Source organism: Necator americanus, chromosome IV, assembly GCF_031761385.1.
Source record: "Necator americanus strain Aroian chromosome IV, whole genome shotgun sequence".
Taxonomy (NCBI): domain Eukaryota; kingdom Metazoa; phylum Nematoda; class Chromadorea; order Rhabditida; family Ancylostomatidae; genus Necator; species Necator americanus.
Window position 1 is genome coordinate 5,304,425 of NC_087374.1, and position 15,576 is coordinate 5,320,000.

Sequence of the window (15,576 nt, forward strand, 5' to 3'; positions counted from 1 at the left end):
AATAGAAAGCCCTCATCTTTTTAGTTAACATTCTGCGATAAAGATGCCTCATAATTGTCTGATATTCTCTTTTTCTAAATTCACGTTTCTAGTACGTTCGATTGAAAGCGATCCGCTGTAAATTTATCTAAACCCTAAGGATTCTTCAAAAAGTACTTTCTCTTTTATTCCTCTTTGATGTGTCCACTTCCTTCGATCATATGCACACTTGATCGAAATTTTATATCCTGTATATAAATTATAAATATGTTCCTCAAACCTAAGTTATAAATAAAATTAATTAATTGGTTATTATGTGCCGTGTGAACACATTAGTATGCTCTGGAAAAGAATCTTTAGTTTTTAGTTATTTTATTTTTAAGGTTCTTTCACTCAGACAGGACAATATTCACTGTTTTCGTGATGGGTATTCGTTTCCTATGCTCCTTCCATTGAAGTGCAACGGGTTCGTTCAATGTATGGTACTGGTGTTGGTACCACCATGGATATGAAGCAAGGATGTTCGAAGCCGGTTTTGGGAAAGCTCAAAATTCCGGTAATTTTATTACTTTTATTTCTAGACATTCTTGGCTTACTTCTAATGGACAGCCTTCTATTTTTTGAATTTTTATTATTTATTTTTTGAGTTTTTTCTCTCTGTTTTTTTTTCTGAAGACAAAAGCAATTATAAGAACAAAGCAAAATGAAATGTAAATGTAAGACATTCGAGAAAATTTGGCAGTAAAATCTGTTTGTCAATGAAGTTTCTTATATATTTATTTGATTTACGACTACATATGTGATAATTGTAGCCGTCTCCGATCCTAATCCGTTCAACTTCAAAATGCCAGGTGTGCACCGCTGATGGAGCCACATTACATTACGGCGGAGTGGTGTGTGGGTGAGTTCAGAAAGATTTTTCCTAGTCCCCACTACTCAAGAATCCCACATTCACGGATTTTTTCTAATTATATTACTGATCAGATTTTATTATTGACGTATAAATATCTGTTTTGTACACCAGTGTTTCTCATTATATTGGGAAAAATCAAGCCTATAGCAGCAGTATTTGGACGATAGGATGATTTCCGTCATGTTGTCGCTTCTCTTCCGCCCTAATTAAGAGTTTAGAGAAAATTTTAATTATTAACTGTTACTCCTATTGATTTGCGATCGTGCTGGTATTCCATCAACCGGTTACATGCGGCACAATCAAGTGAATATGCAGTTAATCAAATGTACGGGTGTATAAATAAGGTTTCAAAATATATTGACGTAAGTATAATACATAGCATGATATAAATAATAAATAATATGATATAAAAATATGCAATAAATAATATAATATAAGTAATAAATAATATGAATGGCTGTAGTTATTTTTTCTGCAACGTACAATGACATTTTAAATCTCACTACCGAACCTTAGTTCTTGTGTTTACAACGCGATCAAGAGTTAGACAATTCGACGACGACGACGATGTTGGGTCATTCCAGTTCATTCATGTTTATGGAAATTAAGAGCGCATCATATAAACATGTTTTTTTGTTGTCAATTGCTTACATTCAGAGGCTGCAAAATTTTTTTCGCCAGAGCTGTACAACGAAAAATCTACTACGTGTGCGAAAAGTCCGGTACCTGTCAAATGACATCAGGTTCTTTGGTTATTGTAATTATAAAAAATTCTTTTTTCAATAGCGTTTACAGGGAAAAGATCCAAGTGTCGATCATGTCGGTTCCAACGATGTTTGAAAGCACGAATGTGTCCTGAAGGTTCGATATAATTCTAGTTCTCAAGAATACAGAAAAATTCTAGAAATTTCTACAAATTTTCACTATTTTTGATACTTCAGAGGTTGGAAAGCTGAAGGATATGAAGGTCCCAAATCGTCCAGTTAGCCAGCCTAAAGAGGAAAAGAATGTTGTGCCTTATTTCGATCTACGAGCTCTTCGCTGCGTGAGTTTCAGAACTCATCTGCATGCACTTTTCCTTTCATTCTACTAGGAATTTTCGTCGAGCTCCACCGTACTCGTGTCTTCTTCTACGGAACAAAAACAATCTTTGCTGTAATATGCTTAGAATTCTAAGCATTTAATCGTTCTATCTTATCCTGGTGTAATTGGTGAACTACACATTACCATAATTTGCTCTTCGCCTAATGCTGGAGACATTCTCACCGGAAGAATTGCCTCAAACGATGCCTTTAATTTAGAATTGAAAAAAAAAGCCATTTGATGTTCTGTTGCGCATTAAGCATGGTAAGCAACTTCAAAGATAGCAGTATCAGTCCACCTATCCGCAGACTGTTGAAAAAACATTTAGCGTGAAGATATTCCCCTGCATATTTCTCAATTAAACGTTCTTCTGTCTTCTTTCTTTTTATTTGCAGTTCTATTCTCTTATCTGCTTAGTTCGATCTCATCAAAGATCGTCTTTTTCCGGAAATTTTTGAATTTACAGTAGTATAAACTTTCCCCGATAGTCTCACTTCGATTGCAACCGCTATCTCTGTCGCGCCGCTTCGAGCGCAACCGCACCTGTCCGGAGGTGCTAGCCTGACTAGTCACCGCATGGAGGCAGAACTCTGCGGGCTCGCACCCAGAGTCCAGTCCCCCTGCCCCGATCACAGTAAACTTCCGATTAAGTGGTATAAGGCTGTATAATGCGGTTTATACATGCAGTTTGTCCTGATGACATCGGCGCACGGCAGCTACAATATACGCGACATCACAAATGGATCAATCGGGGGCCTGTCAGATGGTTACGTTCTTGTGGCTCCCGGCTTTAAGATGAATAGTGGTGGCGGTTCGAACCCCGTGGGAGCCAGCCCTGGTATTGCGGTTACAGATGTTTGCAAATGGTTGTAGATGGCTACATATGGCTATAAGCGAATAATCGATCACGGCGAGACACGAGAACTCGCTCCACAGAAGGTAATAAAAGGAAACTGGGCCCTGAGTGCTCCGAGCCAGCTCTTAAATACTGTTGCTGGCACGGGAACGCTACCGCAATACTCCGCCATTTCCCGTGCGCCGATATAAGACATTCTTTTCTATCCGTCAAACCTTCTTCTTCATCTCGGTCAGAGGCTTCGATAAGTGGAAGCAGGATTTCCTCTGAACTTCTATGACTCCGAACTCGGTATAGATGTGGTGCATACTGTATACAGAGGAGGGAAGGGGTGGGGGAAAAGGAAAGTAACATAAAACTACTGGACTAATCACTTTTTAATCCATCGTTTTTCCTTCTAATTTTAACAGGGTACGGCACATCTGCGCTCCTAAAATCAGCCACCTACGTACATCCGGGTTATTTGTAATTTCTTATGACACAAAGAAGAATTCGCTTCTTGTGTATTTGTTTTTTTCAATAACTGCTAATTTGTTGCTATCCTATGAACAAAATGCTACTCTAATAACACTTTTTCAAAAACAGGCATGTAAATACCGAAGCGAAGTTTTTCTGATAACGGCTATTGAACAATGCATAAATAATATATCACGAACGTGATAATACTTAATTAGCTCAATAGTTGCTTTTCGTGTCTTATAGCTATGTCTGTCTGTCGATGATTCATAATGGAACTTGAGTTAACGCAGTCTGGCGGCCGAATTTGTAGTTCTTAAGCTCGCAGCTGCGAAAAATGATTCATTTGGATAAAGATGTTTGCAAACCAATCGAGTGTTTCTTCGTGTTCGCAACTGGAGGACACCATAACAGTCTACTACGCCCTCAATGTACCGTATAAATAGTCGCAGAAAGTTCATTTTGCCGTTTTTCTTGCTCTTCATGTTGTTTATCATTTGCTCGCTCCTCTTTGCCTTCACGTATTACTTGCCATTGTTATTGTTACGGTTATATGGTTTTGAGGAAGACCCAAGTTTGAGGGAGTGCCAAATAAAGTTGCTAAGTTGTATCCCGCGTGGCACATATAACGAGACTGTCAGCTACCGAAGCCCAGTACAAGTTAAATCAGTATGCAATAGCTGCCTGATTTTTTTCAGTCAAAATGCGAAGAGATACAGAACATAAAAGTGCCTATGTTGGAAAGACTCGGAGAAGCAGAAGGAGTCAAATCTATTGCAAGGATGTTCACGAATTTGGAGAGGTAATTTGTTTCTCTACTTCATTTCTATCACTCCAGTATTAGTACTCTGCTGGAGATAGTGATGTTGCGAATATAGGGCATGCGACAACGAAGCATACCTCTCTCATGTGCCTGGTCGCTACTACTGTGATCTTGATGTACCTCTAACTCAAGCAATGCAAAATCCGTACCTTGTATCGGAACGAACACCGGTTTGTTTAGCTAATTTCTAAAACACGCTTCGCTGCATAAAACACTGAAAAAACTTCAAAAACACTTTTAAAGCGTTTTTGAAGGTATGCTGGCGTGCCTCGAGGCCTCTCGAAGATCCAGAGGACGTTTTAAAGCCTTCATATTGTCGTCTCGTACTGCACTACTTAGAATGGTTGTCCGCAATTGAAGACTTCATGGTTTTCGACGAAACCCAAAGGGTGAGAGAAAACCATTTGCTTTGAAAAAAACGCGAAATGTGCAAGATGCTAACACATATATTAGTTTTCTGTGATTTTTTCAATAGTCTGTTACTGTTCTGTTGTAGAAGGCGGACTGTGACTACTATAGAAGGGAGGGAGGGGCAAGAAATTGATGTTATTCAGTATCATCCCCCGGTACAGCACATCCACTTCTGCGTAAAGTTCTTCGCTTTGGCATTCCATCACATAAAATTGGTACCCACCTGTGCAGCTTCCTTCCCGTATGACCGAGCTTCTCAATCGCCGTAGACAGCGCTACCTATATCTGCAATACATCATGCTAGGACAGATTACGTGTATGGAGATTTGCAACTTGGCGTGGTTGGCGATGAGGGTCGACCACAGTCATTTCGATAAGGAGTTGAGTGCCAAAGTGACCTCTTTGTTGTCTTTGTCTTTGAATATCGCTCTAAGTGTCGTCATTTTCACTCTTGAGCCAAGGTAACAGAATTTTTTCACTAGTGAGTTGATTGCCCGTTCACCTTGTTTCCCGCGAGTTTCCAAACAAATTTAAATTTACATTTATCGAGCGGAATCAAAAGCCAAAAGCCTTACCTTGCAGCGAGCATCGATACGGGGTTAAGTGCAGCAATATTACTGCGTAGTCGACGTACTCGAAGTCGACAAGTAGTTCAAACGCTGATAGAACCGCATCAACGGGTCTCTGCTCAGTTGTTGTTCGCATGATATCATTAACGGCAAACTTGGGACAGGAAGCGTTCCCTTTGTCTTACCCCGGTTTTATCTTTGTGAGGTATATCCGGCTGGTTCAAATACCCGCAGTAGCTTTTCGATTCGAGCTTCAATTAGGCAATGAACTTTCTTGGAATACCATTGACGAATAGCGCGTTCAAAACACGGCCTCGACGAGGGAAGTCGAAAGTGCCTTCAAAATTCACGAAGCTAACTGCGTATTCTTCGAATACTGCTGTAACACCTCGATCACACATTAAACTCCTGGTCAATTGCAGATAGACCAGAAGGAAAGCCAGTTTGTTGACCACGCGTGGTTTCTTCGCTACGTTTGATAAACTGATCCAGAATGGTTCGCTCCAAGACATTTTACATTACGTTCTACAAAATATTTCTCAGTAGTTCTTGAGTCCCGCTTGAGTTCTCAGTAGTAATGAACAACTTTTTATATGATATCGTCTCTACGAAACTGCGATCCTTTCGTCAATACTGAACAGATGATCTCCGTCATCTCAGGAATACCAGACGGAGGAAGAGATTTCAGCATTTCCGCGCTAATTCCGTCGCCTCCGGTAGACTTTTAATTCTTCATTTTCCGGACACAAGACCTCTGATTCGATCGGTCGCTTCTCGCTAACCGAATTACTGTCTCTGGACATGCTCAAGCTCCAGGTGAAGCTGCAGGTGTTGGTCCAATGATTTCAACGGCGGAACACACTATGAAGATGGAGACTCCTTCAATAATAGTGAATAGCCCTGATTGCAGGCAAGGCGATGCCCATTACAGCGTATCATATCAAGTTATTATGTTTTTGATGTAGAAGCGATGTAGGACATGGAAATAATAAACAGGGTTAAGCCCAATAAAAGGCGTACCACTCTTGATCTGGGGTTCTGCAAGCGCACGGATTTGGAAAAAGCACTTTTCCTTTTGGGAAGGACGTCGACGTGTGAGCAACTTATGAGCACCATTTTGATTATTTCTGCAGCTTTTCATCTATGCGTAATGACGAGTCAAGGTTTAAATATGTTTCTTATGATAACACTGACAATGTAAAATGGAATACACCGAAGTCTGCTTTAAGCAAGAATAACCGAAACAGAGCGTGAAGAAAGATCAGTTTGTAGAAATACGCTACTAATGGCAGCAAAATACTAAAAAGGAATCAAGAAGATGAAGTCAAACATTTACCTACAAGCTAGCATTAATATTTCATAAGTCAAGAATACGAATATTGAGCGAATAATGAGATGAACACTCAAACAACATTGTTCGTTACCTTTATTTTACTCCGAGTTATTTGATTGGTGTGATCCTTTATCCGTGAGGAATCAAGCACTCAATCAAGCAACCTAAAATTGCAGTAGATAGTGATTGTCGCCTTTCTGTTTTGATGGTGTTAATCCAGATTCGACTCATCACAAGTCACATGATTCCTACGATTCTACTAACCTTGGGTTTCAACACGATCAAGCACGAGAGTCCCAACCTTCTACTCTGTAACAGCTTTTTTTTCTCAAAGAAAAAGTTTGAGTCCATGGAATACGGGTTAGTTGAGTTTATTCTCTAAGAGGTGAAGATATTATATTCATTGTGTCCTTATCGTACATACTTTTTATACTGTTCCGTATTCTCGATAGTTTTTTTATGCATTCCCTACCTAAGCTAAGCAAAACTTCTCTGTGTGGTTCTGGCATATCCCGAAAGTTCCGGGAATGTCTGATTGCCTTTTTTCCGTTCTTTCGCAATTTCTCTCCTAATTCTTTCAAATAAACACTAAGACTCGTGTACGTTCTTGTGCTTGCAAAAAATAGAAGAGAAAATAAAACACTTTGGTGAAATGTATGACATTTATAGAGAAACAAAAAAGACACTACTACCAGCGCTAGTTCATATAATAATGTGAGAAAGCTGGTGTGATTTAAAAATACTTAACTTTTAAGTCGTAAAAGTGTAGATTATCTCAGAAGTCTATAGATTACCTCAGTATCAACGAAGTTAACATATTGGGGGCCCAAGGTCGGTAAGAGGTCAGCTCTGACTGTCGACCAGTGGTTCGAGATCGCCATATCGCCATAGCGCCTAGTGCTTACCAAGCCTTTCATCCCTCCGGTGTCGCTAAATTGGTACCAGACTTGTCTGGGAGGATAAAAACACTGACTTGACACATCGGCTAGCCACCGCAAATCATTGTATAGGCCATTTACACGTTCATAAACCTCAAACGATTCTGAATTGAAGTGAACGTGGGGGCGCATCCCAAGCGGATTGATTAACACCAGCAACTTTATCCTTTTATCCTTTAATTACTGATGTTTGAGGCCTTCTTCCTCCTCGGACTTGCGTGAGGATCCGTGTCGTACGAAAGGGCGGACAGTCGGTCTCAAGTTTGAATTTTTTGTAGTAGTAGATCCCACGTTTTACACCATAGTGCTGCTCTTATTTTTAAAATTTTGCTTCTTCTCTTTTTATGAACCATTTAAATGAAGAATCCAGAAGACGTTTTGTTTCTGTTTCTGTTCTGTTCTGTTTTTGACTGTTTTGAATTCAATTAAAGAGGAAAGGCCTTAGCTCCCTGAAGCTGAAAGTGTGAATGGCGAAGGAGCAATGCTTGAAAAAAATGAGCACCCGTTGGTCTTCGGCCACCTGAAAGGGGAACTGTGACCTCGAGCACAAATCAAACACCTGGCGACTAATTACCGTATGTGGAAGGAGAAGTTATGTTTTTTAAAGTTTTCTTCAAAACATGAAGACTACACCGAATTACTCTTCTTCTCTTCCGAACAAGTCCTCAAGTCTTAATAAACTTGATGACCTTTATGATTTTAAAGACCTCCACAATCGTTAAGGAAATTTGTCGATGTTCCAGTACTGGTTTTGTTCCATTTCTTGTTCCTTTATTAAATAAATTTTTGCGTCTTTTCCATCCTCTTCTAAGGTTTTTATGCCTCTTCCGATGCCCTCCACGCACAGCAGAAATATCAAAAGCACTTTCAGCACCTTTATCTTTTCCATTATATAAAAGAAATAGAGGATGCCGAAAGTGCTACGTTTTATCAAGTTGACAGTTTACCCCAATGATATAAAAGAACATGAATCAATAAAACTAAAAATTCTGAATATGACTATCGTGTAGAGCGAGAAATTCTCTATCAAAATGTACACACCATTTTCTCTTTTCCGTTTTCTTTATTCCTATATGAATTTCTAAATTCATTAGAGAAATTAATCTAATCTATATAATCTCGTAATTTATTCTTCAATCCAATGGAATAAACGCCTGAGATCATAAAATGCTCAGTTCTACAGAGTTTTTTTTAGACTTAAAGTTGCTCTACTTGTGGATGAATTGGAAACAACAATCATAGCAAAACTTCGCGAACTACATGTGTGTGAGGAGGAGTACGTGCTACTAAAATTAGTCCTTTTGTTCACCAACAGTAAGTTCCGTCCTTACGCCTTACATTTTTTCGTTGTGAGAACTCTCCTCGTTTTTATGTCTTCTACAGTTCCTCATAAGAAATTCCATAAATCCAAACTTTTGAGATCTCGTTTAGGAGATGTTCTTGTCGGGGAGATAGCTGAGACCATGAAGCAGATTCGCAGCAAATATGTATATTTGCTGGTGCATGTGGTCAAGAGCTCTCTAAAAAGCCAACCTGTAGAATTGATTGATCGATTGCACGCACTACTCCAGCTTCTGGCACCACTAACTGTGAGTTTCGTTGCGGAAATCTTGTTGAAAGTCTTACGTCTTCAGTTCTCATGCTAACAACGAAGGAAAGAGGACACGCTTATTGTTTTTGCGCTCTAGCAAAGATGTCCATTCTTTCATACTTCGCTTCGCACATGTTAATGTCGTCCAAGCAAAATGATGCGCCCGCATCATTTTGCGCATCGTAAGGCCACGGTATGCTGCCATCACAATGTCTTGTTTTCTCCGAGTGTGTGTGACTAGCAATTAGTGAAGATGCGCTTCTCAAAACTGCTCCCTGCTGCGACGCCGTAGAACTTGAATTGCAATTCATTTCCTTTAAGGTGTGAAAGAATTGATTTTGTCGGTTGTTTACCGTTTTTGTTAGTGTTGTTGCTGTTAGCACCTGAGTCATGAATGCAATATATTCACAAACATTGTTATATCTCAAAATTATTAGATGGCTTAGGCATTCGAAAGGAAATAAACTCTGGAACAAAGTCGCAGAAAAAAACCCTTGCGTAGCAAATTTCTCTCCTATAGATCCGAGGTCGCCTCTGAAAGTCAACGTTTCCAGGTGGCCGATACTGAGCTAACACAAAGGAAAAACAACGTTTTACCGCTTTAAAATGCATGCGGGATTGGGGGATTGACTACATGCTTCTGCTGTGCCAGTATCGACTCAATATATCCGTGCATTTTACACGTCGTTCCTGCCGAAAGCAACAATTAAGTGGAGGTGCAAGGCAGGAATGCGGAGTCATTATTGAGAGTTGGACGGAATTAGGGAATTGGAAACTGAAATCTAGCGACAAGCCGGTGTGACTAGCTGACCGAACAGGACCCGGTTCTAAAGAAGTAGAGGTAAGTGCTGCAGAACCGACGCGCTGCAGACTTGTTAATAGACGTGCTTTTCAGTCTCACTCTTAGGTGCAAAAGACTTGTGAAACAAGCTTGTTTTGCGAGATCTTCCCAACCATGAACTGACTACGGAGTAGAACACTGACAAACTCTGTCGTAATACAACTTCCGCAATCCAACTAATAGAACCCAGATGAGCTCCCAAACGCGAAGATATTCAAAAGCAGGCTATCCAAATTAAATGTCCTAGCTATTCTAGGTATAAGGGAGGCAAAAAAATATCATAGTTTCAGAGAAGTGGAGCAAGTTCCTCCTCTAACAAGCGACCACAATAAGCATTGGATTGATATGTTTTTAGCTCACAGTTTTAGTTGTCTTTTTCTATTGTTCATTATGACACTAGCTAGCTGGAATTCTGCCTTGCCTTGATATGGTCCTTTTCAAATTCGTCCCTACACTTGGTTCTTACTCTCTCCTGGTGGTGGAAAGCCGTCCAAAAATAGTAAAGTTGGTGAGCCCTTGCGCTTGAGGTCGCCCACCCGTTCGCCCAGGGTCCCTGACGGATTTTCCGTTCGAGGTTAAGTTGGTCAAACCCTGGTATCCGTTTATCTACCGTAGCGTTCTGGGTCCGGGAAAAGGATCTCGCGTGAGGATTTCTCACCTTCTGTAGCAGGAGAATGACCCGCCAAACCAGCACTCCTCGTGCTTTGAAGGGCCAGTTTTGTTGTGTAAAATTCAGGCGAAATTCTAGTGAGCTCTGTTCCATCTTGTTTTTTTTATTTTATGGCACACCTGCAGGTGTTTTCAATAAATAAGTAAATAAATGAATAGTAGGACCTGCAATCCGACCAATCGTAGTCGCGCACTCTTTCATTCACCCGTAATAATCTGCATAGTCGGGACCGAAAACCAGAAAAGGCCATATGGTCGTAAAAGAAAGTTGTGAACGGAGCTGATAAAGAAAGATATGAGTGCATTTGGCGTTGACAGGCAGTTCAGCCAAGACGTAAAGTTTCGCTGATTATAGAATAGCGACGGATGAACAGATTTTATGCGAGCTATAGCTGAGGATCAAAAAGGATGTGTTCCGATATGCCTGGAGACGACACACACCTGCAAAGTGCGGATGCAAACAGCCAGATTAGGCCGCAACACCCGCCCGCCATTTAAGTCAAAGTAAATAAGCCTACCTTTATTTTCTGCGAATGCATTTGCGAGCTTTGAGTTTTAAGCTGGAATATCTCCTAATCTCCTAAGATCTCAGCACCTTCGCGTATTCAGAGGTCTGAACTCGAAGGTAAAATCACGATTATCCCTTCAAGCACAGTGTTGAGTTGATTGAAATTGAATTGAACTGAATTAATTGTTACATTGAAGCAGCCCACCCGCCGTTTAAGTCAAATAAATCGATGTTGGATGGCCACAGAAGGTTCTTCTGGATTACTAAGCAGAATTAAGCGCAATCACGCTGGTTCTTCTGGATTACTAATCAGAATCAAGCGCAATCACGCTAACACTCGTACCTTCAACCCTACCATTTCTAGCTCTGAAGAGACCCCTTCATCGTCGATTTTGTGATGTGCTGTCTTTGAAAATCAGAGTCATAGCTACTCAATTATGTAGAACCAAAAACAGTGCATTAAGAAAAGTGAATCAACGAATTTAATTTTTTTTTCGTAAAATCCAATTGTTCTTTTTTTCGTGTATTGCTGGCTCGTGTACACTTCAAGGATTTATCCATAACATTCTAATTGACATTTCTTGCAGAGTATATCAGAGGTTGTCGAGTTATGCCTTGTCCACATCGTTGCTCTGGACATAGCAGGAATGCGTGGACAACTTACTTTCGATCTTCACTTGCGAGAATACTTGTAGAACTTGAACGTTTTGTTTATTTCTAGCAGTTTCTAATTTCGTTACGACTTAGATATTGCTGTCAATTCATAATTCTTTTCATGGATTAAATTTATTAGGATATTCTCGACTTTGTAGGGATTCGTTGCACGCTACTGCTCAACTGCTCTCGTTTGCTTCATCTTATATATTTATACGTGCCTGAGGGTTAGAGAGTAGAACTATATCTATGGTCGCTGGTACCAGTTTTTGCTCTTATGGCTGAGTCAAAGATTTTTTGGAGTAGGACAAAGGGAAAAGGAATGTGTATGTATCCACCAGGAAAAGTGAGTACATCGCAGCGCGCACGAAAAAAAATTCACCAGCGACCGTGTTTATGTGTGTTAAAGGCATCACCCCACGAATCTGAGGTGGTACGGATGTCAGGTGGAGTATTCGTATATGGGATCGTAGATTATTGAGAAAAGGGTGATTCCGTTCACTTCTTCCTAATTGCCGCAGAAAACGACCCGGTGGATACGGCTTCGAGCGTTCCGGCGCGCTGTTTTCTACAACGAGTTCGTTTGGGGCGCGCAAGCCTTGTGCACGTGCCGCATCTTCCAAGCCGTTTTCTACGGCAATTAGGAAGAAGTGGACGGAATCACACCCCTCTTCATAATCTACTATCCCGTATACGAATACTTCACCTGAAATCCGTACCACCTAAGATTCGTGGGGTGATGCCTTTGAGTCGATTTGCACTTTTTTTTTATTCGTTTGCACAATCGGTTCAATTTCGGAACTATTACTCTTTTGAGTGTAATAATGTCAATCCTTGTCTTCTCTAACTACCATTCCATCCAGACCATGCCTACCATGTGTGCCTTTACAAGGCAATATTTAATTACTTATCAGGTTACTCGTAAACAAAACATATGATTATCTTCATCCTGGAGGCAATGATGCATGATGCCATAGTAATGATGGGCTACGGTCAAAATTGGGATCGGAACCGTGAGCTCACAGTTCAACAACGTTACATTCTTGGATAAGCTTCAATTTCCAGGGGAAACAGTAAATCTTGTATTTTCTCTTCCTTACTCGGTGCGAAAAATACCAAATCATAAATTTCGTATTCCTTTACGGGTTTTGTGCATCATTATCGTCAGATTTAGGAATTTTTTTTTAAACTTTACAATGATATACATATATACATGATTGGTTCGCTAAACTGTGCAAATGTCTGTGAATTTCTCTTTTTTTCAAAAATGAAAATGAGAGAAAGGTGGAATTTTCTGCTTTTTTCTTAACTTCTTCTTCTTCACTTTATCCTTATTTACTTCTAGCACAATTATTGTTAGAAAGGGAGTTTTTTTTTCTCGTCGAAGAGTAAGTAATAAATTTTTGAACTAGCAGGTCGTTATGTCACTTGGTGGCCATAAACTGTCATGCACTGATGTATTTATGTTTTAATTGCATATAATATAACTTGTTTATTGATACGTGTGTGATTTGTTTGATCTACTCAAATAAACAGTTTAGTTTAATGTTCTCAATTGCTTCATAATTGATTTCATACTGATAACACTGATCAGAACTGGTGTGACTCTGGTTGTATTTTAAACCTCGCCACACGTACGATGTCTCAGGTGAACTGGGGTTAAATTCAATTTGAACATTTCTATTTTTCCTCAGCTTTTTTTTCCTCAAAGGCAAAATCGAACCAGAATAATGTGGAAGCGTCCCCTTAGCAGTTGTTAATCGAGAATGGTCGAATAAACACGGACAAAATCGGATGTCAACAGAGATCTGTGTGAAAACAGAAAGTTCACGTAGGTGTACGTGAGATTACAAGGATTTAGGTTACCGGAAGTTGACTGCTGAAAAGATGACTTAACAATTTTGGCTTCACAGCAACCCGTAGGACTTTCCCATGATCCATTGAGGAAGAAGGAGCCAAAGATCCGACTTCAAAGAAACCTTGCAGTTGATTCCAATTATGATAGGACATCCTGTTTCTGTTGGTGAAGCTCTGGATGCACATTCGTCTGGCCGATATCCCTGAAAAGGATTCGGAGAATTCAACCGTTCGAGGGGAGTATACCAAGAAACTAACTATGTTGTCATCTCTCCACAAAAAGATAGGGTTAGGTGTGCGTTGGACACGGCAGTGGTGATCGAATTTCCCTACGAAACACCTAGTAACGTGTTACATCTGCGAGCGTAGACGAGCGCCTCGCGTCTTTTGACGAAGAAGTGAGACAGCGTTATCAGCGCGATGATTGTCAGGCCTTTGGAAGACGCGGTGCGTACGTCTGCGCCGTTCGTTACTGGGTGCCTCGTAGAAAAATTCGATGTCTTCGGAATTTTCTCGCGTCGCCTTTTACGAATTATAAGGGGAATTGAGCGTGACCGCGTTCATACTCTTGAGCCACATATCCAGCCTTATCTTTTCGTGGAGAGACCCAAGCATTGTCAATTTCGTGGATATTGCTACTTAGATAATAGAACATTTTAGTTTTCTGCATACTCCGAATTGCTGGCTAAACAACTTGTGCCAGTGCCCGTTTTCGAATGCGAATAATTGATCTATGTTTTAAGGGAATTTTTTCCTCATACAAAAGCACGAAGATGGAATGAAAGGTTTACATAGTCAGTGGAAATAGCAAAGCAAATCATGCAAATTTACGTTTTTAGGAAACCTCTTTGCATAGATGTACATTCACGACATTGATGCTTGGATCGTTTCTTGGTACAGGTTTTTGTCCGAGTCTAATTGTGCGAAATTGGGATTTGTCGCTAGGACGATGTCAAAATCTGGCCCATGTTTCCCAACGCAGGAAATGTTTTGAGGTTTAAGGGGTGGGGAGGGGGAGGGGGGGGGGGGGGTTAAGAAAGGAACCAGACCCATCCCAACTTGTTGAAGCTCAGTTGGGATGGGTCTGGTTTCTTTCTTTCTTAGCTCTTTTGCGATGTCATCATTCAAAGGCATCACCCCACGAATCTGGAGTGGTACGGATTTCCGGTGGAGTATTCGTATACGGGGTCGTAGATTATGGAGAGGGGGGTGATTTCGTCCATTTCTTCCTAATTACCGTAAAAAACGGCCCGGAAGATACGGCTTCGAGCGTTCCGGCGCGCTCTTTCCTACAAGGAGTTCGATTGGAGCGCGCCAGCTCTGTGCGGCGCCGCATCTTCTGGGGCGCTTTTTTACGGCAATTAGGAAGAAATGGACGGAATCACACCCCTCTCTATAATCTACTAACCCGTATACGAATACTCCACCTGAAATCCGTACTCCCTCAGATTCGTGGGGTGATGCCTTTAATGCTGTTCTTGGTTCGGAGTCAATAAACACTGCACCCATCTTAACGATTATTTTTCAGGTTAAGATATCACTTTAAGCTACTAAGGATTTTTCCCGGCTCAGCTTAGTTCTACCGGCGGTAATTCATATTGTTACTGCGAACATTTTCAGCGATTTTTTCCACTTTGACGGATTTTGATTTTACAGAGCTCTCACTTTTTCTGAATACTTCTACGACCACGTCTGATAATCCGTACTTTAACAATGTATGTGTATGAATTACATGATCTACGAACTACAAGCAACATCAAGAAGCACACTTCCTCTATGCTGCTTGTAATTCCGCCTTACTTCCTTGAGGGTGCTTTGGTTCTCTAACATTTCGGACGTAACATGACCTCATAGCTTTGAAAAATTCCACGCTCAGAACGACTTTAAAATGGCACTTTGCAGAGTTAGGAATCAACAACTTAAGACGGCTAAAATCCGGTCAAATGCTTGGATAAGGCTGATGGAGTAGTTGGAATTGCTAGGCAAAGTGAATTAATTACAGTAATAAATTTATTATTAGGTATTATATAACCTCGTATTTACAAAAACGGCCACATAGTTAATGTATAATTTATGACTTTTCAGAAAAAAAGAA

The 15,576-nt window shown here is 40.4% G+C and overlaps 1 protein-coding gene across 1 annotated transcript; it reads left to right on the forward strand.

Moving 5' to 3' along the window:
- Positions 1–454: 454 nt before the first annotated feature.
- Positions 455–11,665, forward strand: RB195_000429 (uncharacterized protein; the record flags this gene model as incomplete). The annotated part of the gene is made up of 12 exons (XM_064196769.1): positions 455–535; positions 792–880; positions 1,550–1,635; positions 1,688–1,753; positions 1,834–1,937; positions 3,986–4,089; positions 4,166–4,280; positions 4,365–4,499; positions 6,644–6,783; positions 8,557–8,675; positions 8,793–8,950; positions 11,558–11,665. The coding sequence occupies 12 exons, from the start codon at positions 455–457 to the stop codon at positions 11,663–11,665; spliced, it is 1,305 nt and encodes a 434-aa protein (XP_064052650.1).
- Positions 11,666–15,576: the final 3,911 nt, after the last annotated feature.